This window comes from Bolinopsis microptera, chromosome 7 (assembly GCF_026151205.1).
Source record: "Bolinopsis microptera isolate Bmic1 chromosome 7, MBARI_Bmic_1.0, whole genome shotgun sequence".
Classification (NCBI taxonomy): Eukaryota; Metazoa; Ctenophora; class Tentaculata; order Lobata; family Bolinopsidae; genus Bolinopsis; species Bolinopsis microptera.
Window position 1 is genome coordinate 14,759,653 of NC_087078.1, and position 25,721 is coordinate 14,785,373.

The following is a 25,721-nucleotide window of genomic DNA, read 5'->3' on the forward strand; positions in this document are numbered from 1 at the left end:
TTCAGAACGATTCCGATAGTGGGAATCTAGTGCACTAAGCTACGGAGAAAGTCACGTGAAATTTTTGGGCGAGCGAATTAGTAACTTAATAAGAGCCTAACGTATGTGTACTATACCACCTCCCCCCTCCCCCGCACAATAACTTAGCATGTCTGTAATCCGGTTTGAGGATTTATCATTTGGTGCGATCTCTACGTTACAGTATGGACATTTGTTTAAACTGTGTTCGTGGACTAAAGATGGTCCTGACTCTGTTACAACGGACTCCTCTTCATTGGCCGATATAATAGTTAATAGCACTATGTTTACAGTATGCACTGAAGGGGTATCCTAGGAAGTTTCTTGAACTTTTAACAGGTACCCCTCCTCATTTAACCCTCAATTAAGTTTCCTATCATTCGGTTGAGTCGACTGTTGAGATCGCATAGATCCAATGCAATGGATCCTTAGCTACTCCCTAGACTAGGTGACACTGGGATTCGAACCCTGAACCTTCTGCGCAGAAGGCGGATGCTCTAACCGCTAGGCTAGATATGAAGGCATCATGTAGCCGGTGGGCCCGACATGATACGACATATCTTGACACGTCGGGGTTTGTCGGGATTTGTCAGGGTTTGTCGGGGTTTGTCGGGGTTTGTCGGGGTTTGTCAGGGTTTGACGGGGTTTGACGGGGTTTCCGGTTTGTCGAGCCTGGAGGCTTTTTTTTTTTTTTTTTTTTTTTTTTTGAGTCTCCCAACAAAAAGCCGAGACGGAGTCATCAAGCTTTACGTGGAAAAACACTATACAAGAAGGCCCGAGGCAAAACCCCTCGACAAACCCCGACAAACCCCGTTTGTCGGGGTTTGTCGGGATATGTCGGGGTTTCTCGGGGTTTGTCGGGGTTTGTCGAGCCTGGAGGCTACATGATGCCTATATGAATCTTTGGAATTGGTCTATGGTCACTGTCTGCAATAATAAACACAAGACGTCACTCTGAGCTGAATCAGTCATGCCGTTGTACTGCCGTTTAATTTCGTTCAGTGACCAGGGGTTGTTGATCCAACCTGTGGTGCATTGATTTGTTTATTTATACAAGGTATGAGAGGCGTCAGGATAAAGAATAGGACTGTACGTATCCGTTTCAAATTTGCTGGGCATAGTTTAAAAGTTAGTGTACTTACTTAAAAGATAAATAGTTTAAATAGTACCTGGGAACAGCAACCCTTTCCATATTTCATTCCATACAAATTTACATTGTCGATCATTCGCCCTCTTAAAGCTATTCACCGAAACTAACTCCTCATTCGCCTGGTAAATTAAAACATTGTATTGGTTAAGAATGCCTCTAGTTGCGCTCTCCGCTGACATAAAACTTAAAAGTAAAACGGTAAAAACATATTACTATTATTGTATATTAGTTGACAGCTACTCACATAGAATCTGCACGCGTACAGTATCAGGCACACGATGTGTTCTTCTTTTGTCAAAATATTAACTATTTCGTGTGATTTTAGTCCTCGATTTTTAGCAGATTCAACTTTTTTACGAAGAGAAGTCAACATAAAGTAAAGCTGAAGCTTCCAAACAAACCAATTTAACAATCTAGTTAAGCACAACACTAAGTCGAGAGATATGATGTGTAAATAGTTATAAGCTATAATAGTATCGTACAAATTTGGATATTTTACCATTTATTCCATTTATCTGGATTTTTTTAATCTGTTATCTAATCTATGTGACGGTGTATGTTCTGTTATTCAAGTAAATTCATTTTACGTTTTACGTCACGGCAAATATTTTTGATAAAAATTATATTTTGAAATTTTTAAAAATTTAATTATTATTTAATTAATAAATCAATTAATTATCTAATCCAAAGGTTGTCATATAAAAAGTTGTTCTCTTTTATATTTTGAACACATTGGTTCAATCTAGAACCTTCTACGAAATTCAGAAGTCGTTTTATTAGCGGAGATTCGATGTGGTAAAAAGTGGTAAATAGTGGTTTTTCTTTACAAATTTCGAAAATTTTACAAGTCCAAAATATTGAAAGTGAAAATTTTACTGTACAAAACACCCTAAAATGCTTCCCTTTGAAGTTATGGGAGAAAATGGGATTTTTTGGCTTAGCAGATAAAAAATCACATTTTCTCATTTTCTCCCATAACTTCAAAGGGAAGCATTTAAGGGTGTTTTGTTGTTCATAACTCATATATAAATGTGCTAGTTGCGGTTATTTTGCACCCTTCAAAAAGTCACTAGCACATTCCTATCAAAATTTTAGAAAAATCAGTAAATATTAAAAACGAAAAATGTGCCTAAATTTGTTGTTTGGCTTTGAGGTCCAATAGATCTGAAGCTGAATGAGTAAAAACATTTTTGAGGGCATCAAAAACTGCGCCAGAATTCAGAGAACAATTTGATGTCAAGCATCAAATCAATCTGATCTTCCCTGACTGTCTTTTTGTTAAAATAAGCCTGAAAAGGACAATTTTAGCTTTTTGACTTTAAAAATTCATAACACACCAGCCTTTTTAGATACGATATCAAGATTTTACACACACCTTGAAATAGATGTGAATAAACGGCGAGCAAAATTTCAACCCGATACCGCAAGAAATGATTAACTTATAGCGTCTCAACCGCAAAATAATTTTTTCCGAAAATTGCACTCTCAACCAGGAAATGCTCGATTACAAAAATGGGTATTCTCAAAATAATTTTTTTTGGTGTGGAAACGGTGCGCTAGAAGGTCATTGAACTGCCTATGAGGTCATTTGGTCTGGACAGATTTGGTGTATGCCCCCTTTAACTGTGTATGCTCGTGTTCAGTTCAGTACAATGTCAATAACTACTATTGTATTTATGTATCATTATAGTGTATGACTGTCCCAATAAGTCGGCGTTACATTCCCACGAAAATGAGAACTTGCAACAAAAAGATTGCTCGCTTAAGCAGATTTCAATTCTTGCTATTCCTGATCCCCTGATATTGGCTTTAATAAAACAAATATTAATAAAATAAATATTCATGGTGGAGAGAGATATCTATTATATTATATATATATTATATATATTGGTTTCCCCCGATCCCTCGTAATAACGATGATTCCCAGTGCCAAGAGTTCACCCTCAAGACACGCAGTGAAGTAGAAGTGGCAGTGAATGTGTTCTATGACAAGGCAGTTACGGATGTGTGCCACGCCAAGCCTTTAGCTTCTCTCTGCATGGTTCGGTTTATTTCATATATTAAATAAATAAATAAATAAATATTGGTATATGTTGTCGGTGCACGTAATGATGGCTCAAATCTATTTTCTGCATGGATAATGGATATATAATATGCAAAAAAAGTTGTTTTTATCCAATTGATCCTTCTCGTTTCAAATTTTACGCTTTGATTTGGCTTTTGATATCGTGATTTTTCCTAATGCGAGTTATCACTAGCTCTTGTTGCAACATGACACCAAAAATTGTACAGAGTATGGAAGTACACAAGATACACGAAATAATCCTGTTTAGAGAAACGATGCTATCGTTCTGTCAGAAGAAGTTTCTCCAGATAAAGGGAGATGTGAATGTAATTGAGGAAGTGTCTGCTGGAAAGTTTACTGATTGCGAGGGTAAGTTCTTATCATTTCACCGTGGTTAATTGATCTGCTTACTGTTGGGAGGTGAACTATATTTTTCCTTAAATTTGAGAATGATTGGCCAATTTTCTGTCAGCTTTGTCGCATTGAAACCTGTTATCATTTTCACGTGTTTCAACAAATAATATACAACTTCTTGACAAAGGTTTTAATAATTATTTGTAATACAAATTTCTATAGAATATTTATAAAAGTTATGATCGTCAAAACTTATAGAATTTACAAAACTTAGCTTTAAAAACCAGAATATGAGCTACATCGGAAATATTTCTAAAAGATACAAAATTTGCTCTTGTTTTTAAGGACAGATACATTCTGGACGATACATTCTGTCCTGTTTTTAATCATATTAATCCTTCAACTTTTCAATCAGCTCGTCTACAGAGGGTATAGAATGTTTATCAACTAATTTATCCACTGAAGGTCAATCCCCCTTGCCCTCACTGGAGGCCCTAGTGTTCATTTGAATGTCTGATAAGGTAGTTAAATTAAATATCGGCCTTCAAGTGTTCATTTTAATGTTCATTCAAAATTATGTCCGTTCACGCAATGTCCTGTCAAATAACGTCTGATGTCTAAGATGTTGTCTACAGTACAGGCTAATCTAACTTTCTTCAGTCCTACGATTTTCCATATTGAAAATAGTGTCCCGAATTTTAACAAGAATTCTAAGAATTCCAACGATTTGGCATGTTGGAAACCTCACAATCACTCCCTTTCAGCTCTATCCCAAACTCATCTTTGGCCACTTTTTTAGCCCACTTACAAGCCTCTATAGAAATAAAGCCAGTATTTCTTCCGATTTTACGTTTACTGAAAACAGAATTTTCTTGAGAATCTTTCTCCATGGCAGTAAGAGCAGCTGCAACATAGTCCTGTTTGATTCCTATCTCATGTAGCAGACTTTTACAAAATCCTTCCCTGTCGTGTACAAGTGACTCATAGCTGTATGACTTAATGCTTTTCCTTTCATGGGATTCCAGATAAAATGTATGCATTTGACAAAGTAGGACAAAAAACCATGTCTCGATAGCACTTAAATTAGCAACACCAATTTTATCAAAAATATGTTTATATTTGATCGAACTGTATCTTTTTGTTGCCAAAGGTACAGTTTGCATGAGAACCTGTCCAAACAGTCGATGCCATGAGGAGAGTGTCGGCTTTAACGACCTGTACAGAAACAATTCTTTTACTCCTGGAAGAGTCCTGTGGACTAAGTGAACAAGGTTTCCTGTATAAGCTCCAGTTGGTTTGATAAAGTAGATTTTGTTTGGATCCTTGCAAAGAAGAAGCAAGATTGCTTTTAGAAAATTTAGATTATCTTTACAGTCTAGAGGACGGTCATTTGATGCAATGTTAGTTATGGTCGAAAATATCAATAACGGAAATGGTTCTGCTAGAACTTGGCACTGTTTGGTCTTGTAAACCATAGATGCAACCAGAGTTGAGCCGCACCTGCCAATATTGTGTAATATAGTGATGTTGCTGCCATTCCTTTCTGGTTTTCTCATAAGGTACCTGTAAACTGATTCATGTGGTATGATAAGCACCTGTGCTGCATGGTCATGGGAACTAAAAAAGGTGAAAGGATGCTTATCGATATCATAGAGATCGACTCCAGGCATCATTCTCACAAAAACAAACTCTTGAAGCGAAACAGTATACAAGTGAACATTTTCCTGCTCGATCACGCTTATGTCAACTTTTCTGTTAAACTTGAGGAGGAACCAGTGAAGTCCGTTGTACCACAAGACATTTAATCTGAGGTTCATGAAAACATCATAACAATCAGCCAGATCATTACCACGACATTTCTTCCAGGGTCCAAATACCAAGTTCAGAGCGTATTGAAGGGCAGGCTGTATGCAGTAACGAATCAGAGGATTCAGCAATACTAAAATCACATCCCGCAAAACTTTCAACATCATTTTTATTTCTTCTCCTTTGTGTCTGGCTGCAGAAAAAGCATTAGTGTCTTGTTTAAACGGTCTTAAATAATAATAATAATAAATTGAGATTTAATAACACCGCTTTAAAGATAAAACCCAGGGGTACAGGAAGCGGGGGCCGGGGGGGGGGGGGGGGGGGGAGGGGGTTGAGGGGGGGGGGGGTTTCTAAAAATTTTGGGGGGGGGGGGGGGGGGGGGTTTTCTAAAAATTTTGGGGAAAAATTTGGGGAAAAAAACTTACATATTTCAATTGATCCTGTTATGTGATCCTGTTATGTGACTCGGATCGACATATTTTTTCAAAGTTTTTCTGGAAACTACTTTGTCGAAACTCGAATGTTTATGAAAATTCATATACGAGTTCAGGGTACCACTAACTACAAGTAGAGCACCTAAAATCTGGGTTTTGAGCATGTTAAGATGATTTGGCATAATTGGGCATAATTTGGACCAAAAATGGGCGTGGCTCTCCCGCGGGCACCGTTGGGAACCCGGAGTCCGGAACCCCCTCAAAAGTTCGGTCACAGGCCCTAGTTTGTTGGTAAATTGCTATCTCGAAATCACATTTCACAAGAAAATTAGGGTGAACCCCCCTTAAGGGGGCATACCCCAAAACAGTGGTTTGTGCCGTCCAGACCAAATGACCTCATAACACACCAGCCTTTTTAGATATGATATCAAGATTTTACACACACCTTGACATAGATGCGTATAAACGGCGAGCAAAATTTCAACCCGATACCGCAAGAAATGATTAACTTATGGTCAAGTTCGGAGACAACCTGTACATAAAATCAGTCACTTATTACACTCATTTCACTGCCACAAACGGTAAAATTAATTATAATTCCTCTGAAAGTCCAAGGGGTACAGGCTCTTCAGATATTATACTCCTAATCTTTCTATAATGATATCTGGGTTCAAAATTTAAATAACTCAACCTTGGTGGAGACAGTGGCCACCTGAAAATTACAAAAATAAAGGAGCTGTAAATCACTTATGAAAAAAATATTTACTTCAAATTTCACAATTTAAAGTTACGTAAGACAGGTGGGTACTCAAAAAGTGCCGGTTGAGCAGGTTTGTCTGCTCAACACAGGTGGAGCAGCTCACTGACTACATGAGCTAATATAAGTGACTAGAACTAACCCTCTCATGCTTTTTAATTGCTCCAAAGTCCTAATATTTAATATTATGGGTTATACCAATCATATTTCATAGAACAGGATCCTCAGAATCGGCTCAACCGAGGTGGAGACAGCATAACATGCAGTTCAAAATCTGTTATTCTGTAGTTTAGGAGCTGTAGAGTGACTGTGGCAGTCCATTTGCAATACCAATGATTTTAAATCATCTACCAACTCATATTACAAGGCATCCTTGCTGAAAAGTACACTCAACATAGGTGGAGACTCAAATTTGGCAAATTTGGGCGTAAATTCGACCTCAGAAGTCAAGGTTCTCCACCGCGGTTGAGTGGTTGATGGCTAGTTTGATGAGTTGTATACATGCTAAAGGGTCACCCAATGTTATTTCTTCCAGAAATCAACTGCCAAAGCTCAACTCAACCCGGTGGGGCCAGTTTTAATGCATTTTTAATGTTTTGATGTTTAATCAACAATTTCTCCACCTTGTTGAGCACCTTTTCACAACTTTGATAGTTTTTTCATTTTCTAGAACACTTTGCTTTAAGACAGAAGAGGTAACAGTTTTATGATCCCCTACAGTAGCAGTTAACAGAGCAGATTAAAATTAGTGATAAAACCAATGAATTTAGGCATGTTTGACAGGCTTTTTACTGTTTCTTAATGAAAGATCTCCACCCTGTTGAGCGTCAATGGAAAAAACAAAATTTAACGGGAAGTAGAAAAGGCCGAGACGCAACTTTCTAGCTAACCTAGAACTCTCTAAACCTTTCTCCACCCCCGGTTGAGCAGCTTTGAAAAGTGCATTTAATTTCTCCACCTCGGTTGAGCACTTAAATAAAATATTGAAAAAACCATCAGATTGCAAATTTGATGTAGTTTGTGTTACCAATAACCTTTTCCACCTTAATCAAAAGTTTCTTCAACCAGAGCCAGTCTCCACCTTAAATCTCCACCTTTTAAGGGTTTGTTTAATACCACCTGTATCTGCTCAACCGTTCAACCTTTTAATTTTGTTTTTTTACTCAGAGAAAGTCCTGAAAAATGTTTTGTCAGCCATATAATCAGGGAGTTTCATTCTGTGTTGAGCTGGCTCCACCACACACTTCTAAAAAAGTAAAAAATGTACAGGTTGTCTCCGAACTTGACCTTATAGCGTCTCAACCACAAAATAATTTTTTCCGAAAATTGCACTCTTAACCAGGAAATGCTCGATTACAAAAATGGGAATTCTCAAAATAATTTTTTTTGTGTGGAAACGGTGCGTAAAGGACTACGGTGTAAGATGCTTCGAGAACATTTTTATAATTGATGCACGCTGAATGTTATAGTAAAGATCTAAGTCTTGGTCTAAAAGTAAAGCTTAAATCAATCTATTAAAACCATTAATAGAATCTTTTACTACTCTGAAAAACCGAATAACGCAATATTAAGTATAAGTCAATAATCCCAATATTGTTTGATACAACAATATAATTATAAAATTCAATTTATATTAGCGGATCTTACAGATACCAGCATTACATGCCATGACAAGAGCATCCCGTTAATCAGAGCGACACCACAAAATACCCAACAGTTTTACTTTCACTTTCTTTTCACTGTCACTTTCACTTGCACTTTTATTTAAACTTTCTCGATATCACTTTCGAACATAATATCTTGAGTCTAGAGTGACAGCCTCCAACATAGCGACTGTCCACAAACTTTAAAAAGGATTATGAAAATGAACATCTGGGTATCAGAGGGGACAACTTCAATCCACATTTTAGTTTCGGTAATTAGCGGGTAATTCATTGTGGGCCGCTTGGTTCTGTGTACAAAGATTATTAATTTAACTGAGATCAAGTCACTAGCTAAAAATGAATAAATAAATAAATTCAAAATTGATTAAGTTTTTAGAGGTTCAATAAAAAAATATACCCAAAGAAAGATGTACATAAGTCATTCAAGCGAAATTGGTATGGAATAATAAAATTTTGCACTTTAACGTCAGTTCAGAATTTATTATTTATAGGGACAAATATAAGGAATAACAGGAATATTATGAACAGATAATAATAATATACATATAATAGGCCGTATAATATAATATTTTATCAAACTAACTATACATATAAACCTAACAAATAATAATAATATACCTATATAATGTACAGGGTGGGCCAAAAGTCAGTACCAATACGTGGCCTTTATAGCTCAGTCACTGAGTGCACATTTTAAATACTTCTTCTGTATGACTTTGTACCACCACTGGTTCGGGGAATGTCAACTCGAAAAAATATTCGCTGTTATTGTTTTCAAATGAGGTTCATTTCACATTTATTTGATAGTTTGGATAGTCGGATCAAGCTAAATGTTATTGAATTGTGTTTTGGCCATTCGAATTAGTTTGTTCCTGAAAGAATTAGAAATGTAGACTTCTCAGTGACGAGATATGAAGCATACGACGTTATTCATTAGTGTGATCAGATGATTGGTTTACCTAATACACGTGTATAAGGTGACCCCGTTAAACTACCCCGTTAAACATTATGAGGGTATTGTTAAGGGTGCCCAATTAAGAGTGTGTGTCACGGTGTCATATTGATTCCAGTCAATTTTTTTTGTTAACGAGATACAGAAAATGTTGATAACTTCGTCATTTCTAATCCGTTTTGCCTCATGTTTTCAGATCATATGAACATTTGATAATCTACCGTCTCTAAAAATTAGTGCGTTCAGCAATGTTCAGAGAAAACATATAGGTGTTTAATATTGTTGGGCCGTGGTCTAAAAATATTCGATTTTCAAATTTTTGTCGACGGAAATCCTCGAACCAGTATATTCAGTATGCCATTGCAAAGCAACAGCTCTCAAATATAAAACCACGGCGGAGCTATTAAGGCCAACGTATGGGTACTGACTTTTGGCCCACCCTGTACAATATAACTAACGTTTAAGAAGCTGCGTCTCAAGTGGAAGAGGCCACGTGCGTTAAACCTCTGCCACCAGGGTTCTGCGCGTAAAACGTCAATACGCAGGGGGGTTGTTAGTTCAACACTGCGTGTGGGAGGAGAAAGGAAGACTGTAGCAGTCTGACTCTGACTTACTGAGGTACAGCTGAATGTAAGGGGTTATGTTAATTCCTTAATATATAATATATACTTGTCTTATGATGTACAATGTTACATTGTACACTGTACACTACAAGTTAGAATAGGATGAGGGTAACAGGGATTGGCTAGTTAGAGGCGGTCCGTGTAGGCCTTACACTGTGCTTTCAGCAATACTCATACGTATATATTGTATAATATTTCATCCTTTCCTACTCAATTATGTGGGATTTTGGAAACCGAGTGACCTTACTGCGTAAAACATTCAGATAATACAATCTATGAAATGTTAGATAAGTAGCCCAAGTACCACCATTACATCATCTCTCACAATTCAACTTCCTTGGAAAAGAGCAAAGAGTCTCAGTGATTCTGGAGAAAATATGAAGAGTTCTTCAAGATGTATCCCTTGATAATTCTATCCAGCACAAAAAATGACGTGAGAAAAAAATGACGTCAATATTGTTACAAAGAAAAGTGCAACAACATAATTACAGAAGTTTATCAAACAAAAGGCACCTTGGACAATATTGGTTTGGAGTTGAGAAGCAAGCTGGTACTATCTGTGTTATACAAACCATCCACGTTATAGCGTTAACTGAGCCGTGGAACTGGGCTGTAACAGCCCAGTTCCACGGCTCAGTTATGCGACCAGATTGGACACAAAACTCCGCGAAAAGAGTTTTGAAAGGCAAAACTCCGCGAAGGCAGTTTTGTTTACAATGTACGTTCCCACGGTTGGTATTTTTGCACGCAGATTTGCGCGCGCACGTGGGCGCATTATAATGTTTACATTGTAAACAAAACTGCTTTCACGGAGTTTTGGGTCATATCAAAAATATTTCTCCGTGCGGAGAAATAATTTTGAATTTCATTTCAATGTGAGAAAAAATGTGAGCAAATCTGGTTGCAAAACTGAGCCGTGGAACTGCAGGGTTATAATAAGATTGACCAAAATTATGGAGATTTTCTTTCCTATTTCTGATTTATATAATTATTTTCTGATATTATATAATTTGGATGATAGTGATTTTTAATTTGTTTTCGATGACTAGTACAGACAGATCCGTCTAAAAAAATCGATCTGCTGACACTCAAAGCTTTCAGAGGTTTTTTGACGTTTTTGAGTCCCATTAGGTGCCCTTTATGGCTGACCAACTTTTCCAAACTTTTCCACTTGTCTTAAGGCCACTTTTTGCCACTTTACCACTTTTTACCACCTTTTTTGTTTGTCGAAAATCTTTAGTTGTGAACATCGTAAAAGGTTGCGGATTAATCGAGTGTGTTCATATTATCAGGAAGAAAAACTTTTGTTCGAACAATTTTTACGTCAGATAATAAGTTAATTGGATAATTATCAATTAACTAATTAGCAAAATTCTAAAAAATTTTTATTGGCTAAAAATGATCGGAATAGCTTAAAACACGGAGAAAAGTAGTTTTTAGAAAAAAATTTTAAATTTTTCACTTACATTTTTTTTTCGAGACTAAAAAATTTCGAAAATTTTAAAAAAAATTTCCGCCAAAAGTGATCAAATCGCATGAAACACGGATAAAAATGCCTTTCTAAAAAACGTAGTGAATTTTTCGTTTCAAGAATACTTAAATCGCCAATATTTGTAGTTGGAGTTCAGTAAATCTCGGCAGATTTTAGTAATCAGGAATTAGTATTACTAAGTGAAGAGGTCTGAAACTGAAAAACGTTAACCATACGATCGCACGGCGATATAAGAGTTTCATAAACTAATTTTCACAGAAACTGCACCAATGGTACAGTCAAGATCGAAACGATAGCCTGCTGTACTGTCATTTTATTGATTTCAATGATGAATCAGTGGGGTTAAGATAATCACATTTGTAATAAAATATAAATAAAACATCTCTGTACCGTCAATTGTGCTAGTCTAAACCAGTCTACCTGTATTACCAGACCTCTTCTTTTCCTCGACAATCAAACCAAGTTGCTCATATCGCATTTGGTGGGTGATGTAAGTAGTAATACATATCGAGCTGTATTCAATCACAAAACGACACAATGCAATACGTGTATATTATATTATGGCCCTTAATGAGGTATATGAAACGTTCTATATCGTACACTTCTCGTTTCTCCCGTGAGAGGCCCAGTATGGAGAGGTTTTACAGTTAATCACGAAAACGTCTACTTGGCTTCATGGCTCAAAGAAGGCAAGAAAAGACCAGAAAGCTTTCAACTCGCTCTTTTCAATGCCCGTCCATCTGTCCCACATTAATCCTGAGCTGATCATCATAGCCCCGAATATCCTACGGGAAGAACCTGTATTTTTACCTCACGACGTCCGGATTTCAAATCAACACCCTCAATAACATTAACAATCCTTCCTGATCAGAATCTGTCTCTATTAGCAATTTCCAAAATATCCTGACTCTCGTGGAATATTTCACTGAATTAATTATTACCGGTCCTTTACTACCCCTTGCCCGTCACTTGTATCTACATCTTACCCTTGCCAGTATGTTACCCTTGCTGATTTTACGTTTAGCCGACCCTGACATATGGGGGTGATTTGAGGTATCCACCGATCCAGCATAGCAAATGAAGCGGTATGCAGTACAATACAAAACAAGTCACAGTTGATGTTGGAAGGTGTATTTACACTTTCTTTCTGGACCTGGCTGTTCCTTAGTTTCCTTGATCTGTTCTTGCCTTCTTCGAACTGTAAATGAGCCATGTAATGAGGCCAAATATACTTTTTCGTGATAAACTTTAAAACGTCTCTATACCGGGTTTCTCATTAAGAGCCATATAATATACACGTATTGTGTCTTATTCTGATTGAATACAGCTCGTTATGTATAAGTTTCAATACCTACAACACTACTATATAACAAATAATTTGAATGACAGGATGGATTACTGAGGGCACTGTGTTAAGGTGATTTGAATGACAGGATGGATTACCGAGGGCACTGTGTTAAGGTGATTTAAGTGGGTCCCAATCCCCACCGACCATTCTTCTTTGTGTCATGAATACTTGCTTCATCATCTCCTTTTAATAAAAATCACGGTGTTTTTATTGACTAAGCGCATTACTACTTACATCACCCACCAAATGCGATATGAGCAACTTGGTTTGATTGTCGAGGAAAAGAAGAGGTCTGGTAATACAGGTAGGCTGGTTTAGACTAGCACAATTGACGGTACAGAGATGTTTTATTTATATTTTATTACAAATGTGATTATCTTAACCCCACTGATTCATCATTGAAATCAATAAAATGACAGACAGCAGGCTATCGTTTCGATCTTGACTGTGCCATTGGTGCAGTTTCTGTGAAAATTAGTTTATGAAACTCTTATATCGCCGTGCGATCGTATGGTTAACGTTTTTCAGTTTCAGACCTCTTCACTTAGTAATACTAATTCCTGATTACTAAAATCTGCCGAGATTTACTGAACTCCAACTACAAATATTGGCGATTTAAGTATTCTTGAAAAGAAAAATTCACTACGTTTTTTAGAAAGGCATTTTTATCCGTGTTTCATGCGATTTGATCACTTTTGGCGGACATTTTTTTTTTAATTCTCGAAAAAAAATGTAAGTGAAAAATTTAAAAATTTTTTTCTAAAAACTACTTTTCTCCGTGTTTTAAGCTATTCCGATCATTTTTAGCCAATAAAAATTTTTTAGAATTTTGCTAATTAGTTAATTGATAATTATCCAATTAACTTATTATCTGACGTAAAAATTGTTTGAACAAAAGTTTTTCTTCCTGATAATATGAACACACTCGATTGATCCGCAACATTTTACGATGTTCACAACTAAAGATATTCGACAAACAAAAAAGGTGGTAAAAAGTGGTAAAGTGGCAAAAAGTGGCCTTAAGACAAGTGGAAAAGTTTGGAAAAGTTGGTCAGCCATAAAGGGCACCTAATGGGACTCAAAAACGTCAAAAAACCTCTGAAAGCTTTGAGTGTCAGCAGATCGATTTTTTTAGACGGATCTGTCTGTACTAGACTGACCAATAGAAATTACGTTACAAAGATTGGATCGTAAAACTATTTATAGTCGCAAATTTCTGTTATAACATCGCAAATTTCTGTTATAACAGAAATTTGCGATATTAATCCCAAAATGATCCCAGCTGGTTCCTCGTCTGCTCGTATCTGAGGCACAGCTGTATTGGTGCCGGTATAATAGACCATTAATTTGTTCGCAAGTTTTAAGTAGTAGACTAATCCGTTGTAGATCATGTGGGACGTGGGTACGTGTTCAGCCCATGTGGGCACCCGGCACGTGTTCACCTTGGTTAATGAACACGCCCCAAGCTCGACAGACCAAATATTCCTAACACAGACTGCTTTTATCAAATATAGTTACAGTACAATGATAACAAATTGAACTCAGTACTTTACTAGCAGACTGAACGGTCACAAAATACAAGCAGGTGTTGATAAAAGGCACAACTAATTTCTGTTTACATGGATTATCCTAAGAAGTTGATTACAAAATAAGAAGTTGATACCACTAGCCAATCTAAGTTAACAGTGTGCGGCAGCGCAGGTGTGATGATTTTCATAAATTTACTTTTAATTATATTCATTAGTCAGAAATGGTCGGCGACTAGATCCATTTCCTGCAATCTTCAAGACCTTCTATTAAAAAAATGTAATAGACAAACAAAAGCCAAAAGTTTAAATCAACTATTAGAGAATATTGAGTAAACGATGGTTGTATTGGTAAAGAAATGAAGAAATGACTGAATTTTACATAATTAGCCAAAACCCAAAAGTCATAAACCACCCCCCGTCTGAACTGATTATTGTAACAATGTAGTAATGCGTACAAATGCCCGGTGTAATTAGTTCACAGTCATACCACAGAATGTGTAATTTTTATGCAACTGAGATTCGGGCTTCGAGTTTCAGTAAATTGCATTTATTGGTGCGACACCAATAAATGGTGGATTCCTACCAGAATTGAGTGCAGTATTGATGGTCTACAGTCTACAATTTTATAGAGTTATAGAGTGCCTCCTAGGCGATAGTTTAAAGTTTGAATGCTTTAATGCAAACTACAAAACCTTTTAGTACAAAACCTTTTAGTACAAAGGGTACTCGTTCATACTTGTGTAACCCTTTGTAAATCGTAAATGATTTGGAATATTAAATGTTTTAATATGCTACTAGTACTGTTCCGTATTTAATAAAATAGATCATCACAACTCGTACAAAAGTGTTGGAGGAAATAAAAAATTCCGTTGAAGCCTAAGAGAAGATTCGGACATAAGATAGTTTAATTAATAAGTACCCAGAATGTATATTTTCTATCAATACTCGAACTTTAGTTTTATGGAGCTGAAATATTAGGGGGATTCGAGTTGGACCTATAAATTTGGAAGGGAACGGTCAGAGGGGTACGTAGAGTGGTTCTCGGTGGGTCTTTTTGATAAAATTGAGGGTACGCATCGTTGGTTTGGGGCTAGGCATTTGTTCATTTACAAAGGAAACCCCACCAATGTGCCATTACGTAAAGTCATACTTGTTGATTCGATAGCACTAGAATGCTCAACAGTTGTTGTCCGTTTTAATTTCACCGTATCAGAACCACTAATACTGCATTTTCTAGATGACAAAAGAGGAAAAGGACCTGTTTGTGGAGTACAAATTGTCAGTATCGAGTGTAACGGAAGAAGATATGGGACCGTACCACTGTAAGGTGGAGTACCCGCAGGGCGATCAAATATCTCAACCTGCTTACCTTCAAATAAGAGGTTAGAGTAGCAACTTTCTTATCCCACTCACATTTCACTATTTCACTCACATTTCACTTTATCACTGTCATCTCATGCTGTGATATATTTCACACGCTCTCACTTACTGACCAATAAAACCTTTTTTCATATTCAGTGCAATTCCTGATTGATCGATCCTTTTTAATTTTATCGCTTTTGCAAGCAAATTAGCAAGTCGGACTGGTCACCAATCAGCTATACATATCAGTTTATTACAACCGCCCCACTTCACACATTAATATATTGGATAGGTTGCGGTGCTGAGCTTGTTCTCTTTCCGATTGTTGCTTTTTGCTTACTCCACTGCTGACAGACCCAACAACTTTCACATCTCTCCCATCTTCACTTCTCTCCCAGCTTCACCATTCACCATAGTGACCAGCATCTCTAGATTTCGTGTCATCACGAAACGCTCAACTTCAACTCATATTCATCACATGTGGTTGATCCCTTAATCGTTATATTATTCTTGTCAAGTTCAAACACTAGTACTCCTCACATCTTTAATATCTTTTCAACTAACCGTGTCTTCCTCTACCAGAACCAGCGCAGATAACTCTGATAGTAGCAACTGGTGGAGACAAAGCAGGAGAGAGTATAGAGCTGCTCTGTCAGGCCTCAGGAGTTCCCAAACCAACCATCACCTGGAGACGGTCAGGCAAGGAGTTCCCTAGCGACGAAACAAGTTCAGTAGTAACGATATACAACGAGCCGGGAAGTAGTCTGGTGCTGATAAACATCACTACCAGTGATGATCAGGGTATATACTCCTGTGTTGCTAGCAATGGTGTCGGGGAACCTGTTATCATGGAAACTGAACTCGTACTTGGTGAGTCCTGTCAACTGATCCTTACTACACACTTAGCTGGCCGCCTGGTTCTTTAACGTTTCTGGATTACATTGTTCTTTTTAATTGATGTAAACCTAAAGTAACCTAAAGTAAGTAAACTAGGTATAAGCTAAATTTAAGCTAGATGCATTCTATCTTGTAATCATGATTCATGACCCCCCGTTTTCAGAGTCAGCAGTAAAAGTAGTGACAGTAGCAAGTGCCAGCAGTCTGCTAGTATTTATAATAGCAGTCTGCACGGCTGTCATGTTGTTCGCACTCTACCGGAGGAGGAAGCGGAAGAACGCGCTCCACCCAGAAGAAGATAAGATACCACCTCCAACTCCTGTAGAAGATTCAGAGCGAGACCTTGAGAACCACGTCTACGATAACGAGGCGTAAGTTTTATTTATAATATCCCTGGCACACTGCACGTGCACGTGCACCAGCGCGTGCACGCGTATCCCACTTTATAGCTGTTCGTGTCGTACCGTGATTCGTGTTGTCACAGTTCGTATCTAATTAAAGCATCTGATCGATTAGTTATCCCTAATGGGTATACGCTGATTGCAACCTTTTTGTCAAATTCGCTCTATAATTAGATAATTGTCTGTGGTTCGAGAAAGATCAGTCTGGGGGCGACCCAATTTTTTGATCTTTCCAGCACCATTTCCCGAATATTCGCAAAACTTACTTTAGTCAAGGATCTGACGACATTCCCGTCTATATAACTTCCGCCCCGGGGTTTGAGACTTGGAATACCTCAAGGGCCCCATTAGAAACAAAGTGTCGACTCGCGACTCGCGAGAGCATAAAAATAGGGTTCCGCCTAATAACTCAACAACCTGACGCCTGAGAACTTTGAAACCACGTTTTACCCCACTCAATGTGATGATTGTGAACATTTTGCTGCCCGAGTTTTGCTCCTAACTTCAATTGGAAGCTGAGTTATTTTGATTTTAAGTGTCGACTCGCGACTCGCGAGAGCATAAAAATAGGGTTCCGCCTAATAACTCAACAACCTGACGTCTGAGGACTTTGAAACTACGTTCTATCCCACTCAATGTGATGATTCTGAACATTTTTATGCCCAAGTTTAGTTCCTAACTCTAATCAGAAGCCGAGTTATTTTGATTTTAAGTGTCGACTCGCGACTCGCGAGAGCGTAAATATTATGGTGTGGGCCTAATAACTCAACAACCTGACGTCTGAGGACTTTGAAACTACGTTGTACCCCACTCAATGTGATGATTGTGAACATTTTGCTGCCCGAGTTTTGCTCCTAACTTCAATTGAAAGCTGAGTTATTTTGATTTTAAGCGCTGCAATCGCTACCCGCGAGAGCGTAAAAACAGGTTGGGGCCTAATAACTCAACAACCTGACATCTGAGGACTTTGAAATTGTGGTCTACCCTACTTAATGTGATGATTCTGAACATTTTAATGCCCAGGATGAGCACGTAGCGCAATCAGAAGCCGAGATATCTCGTATTTAGTGTGAAAATCACGACTCGCGAGGGTAAATAAGGGTGTGGTCACATAACTCAACAACCCGATGTCTGTTGACTTTAAAATTATGCTCTACCCCCCTGAATGTGATGATTCTGAACAACTTTGAAGCCAAGCTGAGCTTCTAATTCCAATTAGAAGCGGAGTTATTTTGATTCTAAAGTTGCAAAAGCGCCAAAAAAGGGCGTGGTCAATTGCGCAAAACTGCCCCATAGCCAAAATTTCTACCCAAGCCAAATTTGTTTCTAATGGGGCCCTTGAGGTATTCCAAGTCTCAAACCCCGGGGCGGAAGTTATATAGACGGGAATGTCGTCAGATCCATGACTACTTGTCAAAAGTTTAAAAATTGGGTCTCCTGCAAGATGGTTACAGCAAGTGTTAATGTGCCAACCTCTAGATACCAGGTAGCCGGAACCAGCAATGAACCTCCTCCAGTTCGTATCTATCCTTTCAGAGCCATGTCTAGCTCCGCCCATCAGTAACTCTATAGTCGGGGCTGCATTATAGTTATATCCTTCATTATTTGTTTAGCTATAAGAGAAGCATGTATTTGAGATTAATATTTAGTTTTTAGCATTTGAATTTTAAAACTTAATTTTATGTAGAATCTACATTGTACTATTGTAGATGGTTTATTTGACAATTGATATGAAGTAAATTCCGAGATATAATTATAATATTGGACTATTTTATAACTGCCGTATATACACATATAACAGTTATATTAAACTTTGTGACCGGTTTATCTGATCTCTCTTCAGTTTAAACATACGTTTAGATATAGGAATTCTCATGCTCTTTCTAGAACTTAGTTCTCTTAAAACCTCCTCTTTTTGAAGTAAGCCCCAAACTGACATCCTTTTCATGTATCTTTTAGCGCACATCCTTACGAACTTTACCATAACAAGCTGAAAACGCGTTTGCAGCTTATCTCTTTGTTAAAATATTTCTTTGATCCTACAAAACAACTTCAAGCTAAATTCTTTTCATAACAAGCTAAGTACTTTGAATTCTATGAAGTAGAGAAGAGTTGAACTAGAATCCTGCAAGCACCGCATCTCCTTCTTATCCCGTGCTCGTGAAGCACTGTTTAAACGTTAACCACGTGCAGTGCGCGTATGTCACGTGCAATGTACGTGGTCCGTATATAACACGTGCTGTGACGTGGCTTGTACTGCACGTGCACGTGCTACCACACGTGCACATCCAGTGCCCGTGCAGTGACGAGCCCGTCGAGTTTTAAAACGGAACTTCATACCATATTCCGGGCTAACAAGTAGATCTGCCTGCAGGATTCGACCGCCAGTACAGTTTGCGCTCACTAAAGCTTCTGCTAAAATTCATAGATGAAAAGAAAGAACATTTTAAGTAATTAGGTCAAGATCACAATGCGAAATATTAAACTCATTCAAGGACAGTGAACAGACGAAAGTGAATTGAAGAATTTTTAACAGTTTTTATTTGAGTTGTATTAACGGCTATTATATATCAGATTTGCATGAATGAATGTGTACGAAGAATTTGCTCAAAATTTTAATTGATTTTGCGATAAAACTACTACACAATCAATTTAAAAGTTTTATAACGAAAATTTTAAGGAGAACTCTTTAATTTCTTTACTTCTCATTGGATTTTAATAGAGTGCTAAAAAATTAAGATTTATTTTAATCCATCATGGTTTGTTAAATCATTTGTCAGATTTGCCAAGAAAATTTTATTATTTCATTAACCACTGTGTTATTTGTTTAGATACACTGATTTATTGTTAATTAGCTGATATCCTAATTTATAACGGAGTAACTAACTGGCATGTCAGCAGCTGTGTGTAATAAGTCAGCATTTAAATCTGGGTTGTACTCAATTATCAGTAAAATGGTAATTTGTCTTCGGGTCATTAATCGGGTGGATGGTAATGATGAGAAATCCTGACGGTGCAACAATCGGTAAGTTTCCTCGGAGCTTGGTCCTTTTCTTCTTCTTCTCCCAACTTAACGTACTCCTTAATATACAACTTTTTCGACACTACTCTTATTTTATGTGTTTAATCTCTTGACCATCCTGGATTTTGGGTTCTAGCTATTGAATCTGGAAAATACTGTATTTTATTTTACCTATCATGTATAGATTCTCCCCTTTTTTTGGGTTCTTCTTTACACTTTCTTGTGTGAAAATTATGTAATTTAATAGATTAAATAGATTTATGTGTAATTTCTGTGATTCTGTTCTAGCTCTTACATGTTTATTTCTGTGATTCTATGAATATTCTATGCATGGTAACTGCTAAATATATAAACTGAAATGAAGTTGCAAGTTTCATTACCATTTCGTTACAACTTCCGGCACTTCCTGAACTTTCTTCAGATTATTACACTTATTTTTCCAGGTCCATATTCGGAGAAGTTAAATCGTGTGAGGACGAAGATATGGACTACGAGAGGTGTGTATTTTATTTTTTGATTATACATATTGAATATGATAATATATTTTCTTAATTATACAGTTGTTATTTTCTGGTTGAGGGAGTTCATTTCTCTGTCTCATCACATAATATGCAAAATCTGTCAAATGACAATCAACATCACTTCACTCATTTCAAATTTCGAAATTCATTTCATTATAAAGTTTCTTCATTAAATCTTTAAACGAACCAATACCATCCCTTATATCCAGGCACGATGTAATCTACACTCCCAAGAAGCTGAGGATGGCATCATATCACACCCTCTCCCATGAGCACCCCTCACCCAACTCTGTCACTTCACCTTTCAGCTATACCCTCTCCCATGAGCATACTTCACCTCACTACGCCCTCTCGCGTGAACACCCTTCACCCATCACACCTCTTCAGCCTTTCTCTCGTGAACACCCTTCACCCATCACACCTCTTCAGCCTTTCTCTCGTGAACACCCTTCACCCATCACACCTCTTCAGCTTTTCTCTCGTGAACACCCTTCACCCATCACACCTCTTCAGCTTTTCTCTCGTGAACACCCTTCACCCATCACACCTCTTCAACCTTTCTCTCGTGAACACCCTTCACCCATCACACCTCTTCAACCTTTCTCTCGTGAACACCCTTCACCCATCACACCTCTTCAACCTTTCTCTCGTGAACACCCTTCACCCATCACACCTCTTCAACCTTTCTGTCAAGAACACCTATCACCGATCATATCTGTCCAACCTTTCAGAGCCACAATCAAGTAACTAACTAATTCCACTTCTACTACAATTATCTGATTATACCCTGCAACAGCTCACCCACGAAGTTACTAAATCGATATTCACTACCAATATTATCAAACCATTCACCAATCGAGTTTAAAAGATATTTAACTAGATAAACACACGCTTGACGCATCTAGTGCGCACGCCACACCTACCACATTATAACACGACACTTAATTTCAGTGGTATAGAATGTGATGACGATATCCCGACTGTGGAACCACCAGATGAGAATCCTGCTCTATTCCTGATGCCGGATAGAACTAGTAAAGAACTTCCCCCTCTCAACAGAGTTCCCTCAGGTAAGACTTCGATCATCACAGATTGGTTGTAAATATGGTTCTATCTTTACTGTCACCAAGATGGAGCCAACACCCAACTTCGACCACTGTTAACTTCGACCGAAGTTGGTTTGCGTGGTTACAGTAACTTGGTTTTTTCCATATATATGAACTCTGATATTAAATACAATAAGAATTTTGGGCATTTATAGAAAATGTTGGTTTCACCGACAAATAGCATGTGTTTAATTGTCTCGTACAATAGTATTATCACCGCAAATAGCATGTGTTTAATTTGTCTCGTACAATAATATTATCACCACAAATGACACATCCTCTGCTACTCCAGCCTCCTTGAATGAGAACCCCATATTCTCTGTACCGAAAGTTTCCAGCCGGAACAACCAGCTTCCTTCACTGGACAGAACCAGAAACCTTCCTCCTCTCCCCTCAAGTATCTACGAGAACGAGTTCAACATCAACAGTGACAGTTCAGGTACTGGGAAGACACTGTCATCAGTAATACTGTCATCAGTAATACTGTCATCAGTAACACGTCATCAGCAACACTGTCATCATTAACACTGTCATCATTAACACTGTCATCAGTAACACTGTCATCAGTAACACTGTCATCAGTAACACTGTCATCAGTAACACTGTCATCAGTAACACTGTCATCAGTAACACGTCATCAGCATTACTGATGACAGTGTTACTGATGACAGTGTTACTGATTCAGTAACACTGTCATCAGCAACCCTCAATGAGTGTCACTCATGTCAGTAACACTGTCATCAGTTATACTGTCATCAGTAACACGTCATCAGTAACACTCACTTTCACGCTATCATCAGCAATACTGTCATCATCAACACTGTCATCATTAACGCTGTCATCAGCAACACTCATAAGTAACACTCACTTTCACACTATCCTCTGCAATACTGTCATCAGTAACACTGTCGTCAGTAACACTGTCATCAGTAACACTGTCATCAGTAACACTGTCATCAGTATTACTGATGACAGTGTTACTGATGACAGTGTTACTGATTCAGTAACACTGTCATCAGCAACCCTCAATGAGTGTCACTCATGTCAGTAACACTGTCATCAGTTATACTGTCATCAGTAACACGTCATCAGTAACACTCACTTTCACGCTATCATCAGCAATACTGTCATCATCAACATTGTCATCATTAACGCTGTCATCAGCAACATTACCATTAACACTCACTTTCACGTTGTTATCAGTTTTGTCTGTAGCAAACAATCCTGGATAAAATTATAAATGTTGTCAATTTTCAACGGTTGCTTTTGTTCTCTAATATTTCCCAGCGTATTGAGAAATGTTAGTTACAATACAAGTCCTGAAACTAGCTAACTAACTAAGTAACTATCATTTGTTCAGGTTACTCTCAAAAAGCAGGTCTGATCGAGGATGATGAGAGAACTATCGGGCTAATCCCAAACCATTTTAATGAACCGTGGGATAGCTCCTCCCCCTGCCCTAGCGTGAGTTATATCATCAGTAATATCATCAGTAATATCATCAGTAATATCATCAGTAATATCACCAGTAATATCATCAGTAATATCATCAGTGTCTGTGTGTTAACCAGCATGAGTAATCATGCTCAATTAGTGACCATTTTAAGAATTAGAGCACAGTTTTTGTTCCGGGACAGTTTTTTTTGGGACAGTTCTTGTAGGGACAATTTCAACAAAGTAGAGAACCTTGGTCGATGATATTGAACTATTGTTGGAATAATATAAATATTCACATTCCTTTCTCTGACAGGGTTACATGAGCGGAACGGATCTGACGAGCAGTGGTGGTCTCCCCGCTGTAGACGAGAGAACTGAGCCAACGAGACGACTCTCACTGCTGGCCTCAACTAATAATGTTAGAGAAAGTCCTGACCCACACGTGCCGTCTAATTTTGATTGAGAACAGCCTGCTAAAGGTTACAGTTCAGACTGGTAATAAAAGCCGATTCATAGATCCTGAGATGTAGAGTCTGAGATGCATTTTTATTTTTCAGATGAGAAAGAAAAATATTGGACAACAATTTTTTTAATACTGTAAATAGTGATACTCTCAAAAGCAGTAATGAGTAATATGTATACTGAGACTGGATTATGTTGATTAAGACTGGATGCGGTTTTTAAAGAATTTATATATAGAAGTAGATTTCACAGTGCACTTTTCAGCAAAAATACATTGGACGGGTATTGACTTTTTTGATACTAAAACTGTTATGATTTAAATTATTATTATTGGACGTTAGTTTTCTGACCATTGGTGATGATTACTGCATAATAGTTATTTTTCTAGGCCGGTTTTATTTTTTCTGTCTCAAAATTTTGAGATAGCAGACACTTAATTTATTTTTGACAAGTTCACAAAATTTTGTAAGTAAGAAATTAACACGTTTTGTATTTGTAGATATTTGTAGATACACGCCATCTAGTATGATAAATTGGCACAACCGAATCATATTATTGAGCCATTAGGACTTGTGATTTTAAAATTTTCCGAGGCATCAGTATTTGTATCAAACTTACATTATTTGTTATTTATCACTTCTTATTTTGTATTGTTGCTAAATTGTGATTATGAAAGTTTGATAACATATTTGAGAAAATGCGTTTGTTTTGTACTAAAGGAACCATACATAATAGATAGGAATCATCCAAGAATTTTGTGCACCACTTTTGAATTTGAATCACATAGCAAATAACCGGTAAGATAACAATATAATTTCAAGGCATTGTTTTCGTTGGCAAACTCATAAACGGAAACCCGATTACAGCCGAGAAATATTTACTACTGACCGAGAAATATATACTACTGACTAACTCCCGGAAGCCCTTTTTTTTTCTTTTTTTTTTTTTTAATATTTTTTTTTCTCTTTTTTTAAATGAGGAACCTGCCAAACCCCAGGACACCAGGAGGATACCACCGGCAAAGCGGCTAATAATACCCTCCGGTCTGTGTTGTACCGAAGAAGCTGAGTTAATCGATCATGACTCCGCTTACCAGCCAAGAGGGAAAATCTGAGCGGCACCAAGGGTTCAGAGAGTGTCATTTCAGCTTCTCCGGTGCTGGATGCCCTGGGGTTTCACATGCGCCGTAGCAAAATAAATATAAAAACACACGCACACAATTTTTTATTCTTTTAGATAAAACGTCGAATAAAGTCAGTGGATATAGAGTAAAAAACTGCACATAAGATGGAGAGAAAAAGGAGAGATACTACAGGTTTTAAATGTGACTCTATATCAATACTAGTAGTGGAGATAACTCCACTGGCTACAACTTGTGAAATAAAGGGTTAAGGTAAGGCACGGCTGTAATTTCGAGAAAATAATTAAACAAGAGTGTATAGTGGATCCAGAACTTTGGGTATAAAATGGTCATCAAGGTATAACGTCTTTAAGGCACCGTATAATATCCGGTTTTTCACCTAATAAGAAAAGCTTAAGATGTTTAAGATATCGCTCCCAGAATAGGGGTTCCTTGTTCTGGAAACTCCTTCCAATAAACCAACAGCAAACCGAATTTATGAAGTTAACACTTTTATCTCTGTGATTTAAGCAAATCAAATAGTGGCGATATGGGTCGTCATAATTTGCGTCAATATTCGATCTAATAAACAGATTTACTCCCTGTAGGAAAGAGCTTGTGGCTGGACAGTCAATAAATATGTGCCCTTTACTGGCAGTGTTCAAGTTCAACCTGCCATGCACCAGTTTGAAAAATTCAAGATCGTAAATGTAGAGCAAGGAATTTAGTAATTTACCCTAGGACTATTTCTGGCTGGTAAATCGAAGTTGAATGCCTAAGTTCTTCAACGGTTATAGTTTTCCTGTTTGACTCGAAGCACAAAACGAAGGGTTACGGTTTATAAAGATATATCCCGTCAGAATTACTTAAAGAGTGAAGAACGCGTACATACTATTTGTATCACGTCGTGACCCTCTTTGTCGTTTCACTTAGTGGTATCGGGGCGAAAGCGTGTGACTACATATAATATTAATACTATTACTATGTATGTTGTAGCGCGATGCGTTACTTGGCCGCGCCGCGCACTCAATTATGCTTCCCGCTAGATGAATTGACATAATCAATTAAGCGTATAACTCATTATTAAGTTGTATCACGTCGTGACCCGGCCCTACGGTCGCTTTTCAAATTTCACGTGACTTTGGTTTTTATGGTTTTGCAGCCGTACAAAACGGTTTTACATAAACCCTGATCCCAA

General features: G+C 37.6%; 1 protein-coding gene across 1 annotated transcript in view; it reads left to right on the forward strand.

The window, feature by feature from the left end:
- LOC134818928 (hemicentin-1-like) overlaps window positions 1-24,089 on the forward strand; it is a 96,197-nt gene extending 72,108 nt beyond the window's left edge. The window contains exons 48-56 of the mRNA XM_063828645.1: window positions 15,433-15,577; window positions 16,140-16,427; window positions 16,618-16,825; window positions 20,321-20,374; window positions 20,608-21,141; window positions 21,350-21,468; window positions 21,797-21,943; window positions 22,865-22,968; window positions 23,255-24,089. Of these exons, the coding sequence (XP_063684715.1) occupies window positions 15,433-15,577; window positions 16,140-16,427; window positions 16,618-16,825; window positions 20,321-20,374; window positions 20,608-21,141; window positions 21,350-21,468; window positions 21,797-21,943; window positions 22,865-22,968; window positions 23,255-23,404 (1,749 nt within the window). The 3' untranslated portion in view covers window positions 23,405-24,089. The remainder of the gene's footprint in view (window positions 1-15,432; window positions 15,578-16,139; window positions 16,428-16,617; window positions 16,826-20,320; window positions 20,375-20,607; window positions 21,142-21,349; window positions 21,469-21,796; window positions 21,944-22,864; window positions 22,969-23,254) is intronic.
- Window positions 24,090-25,721: the final 1,632 nt, after the last annotated feature.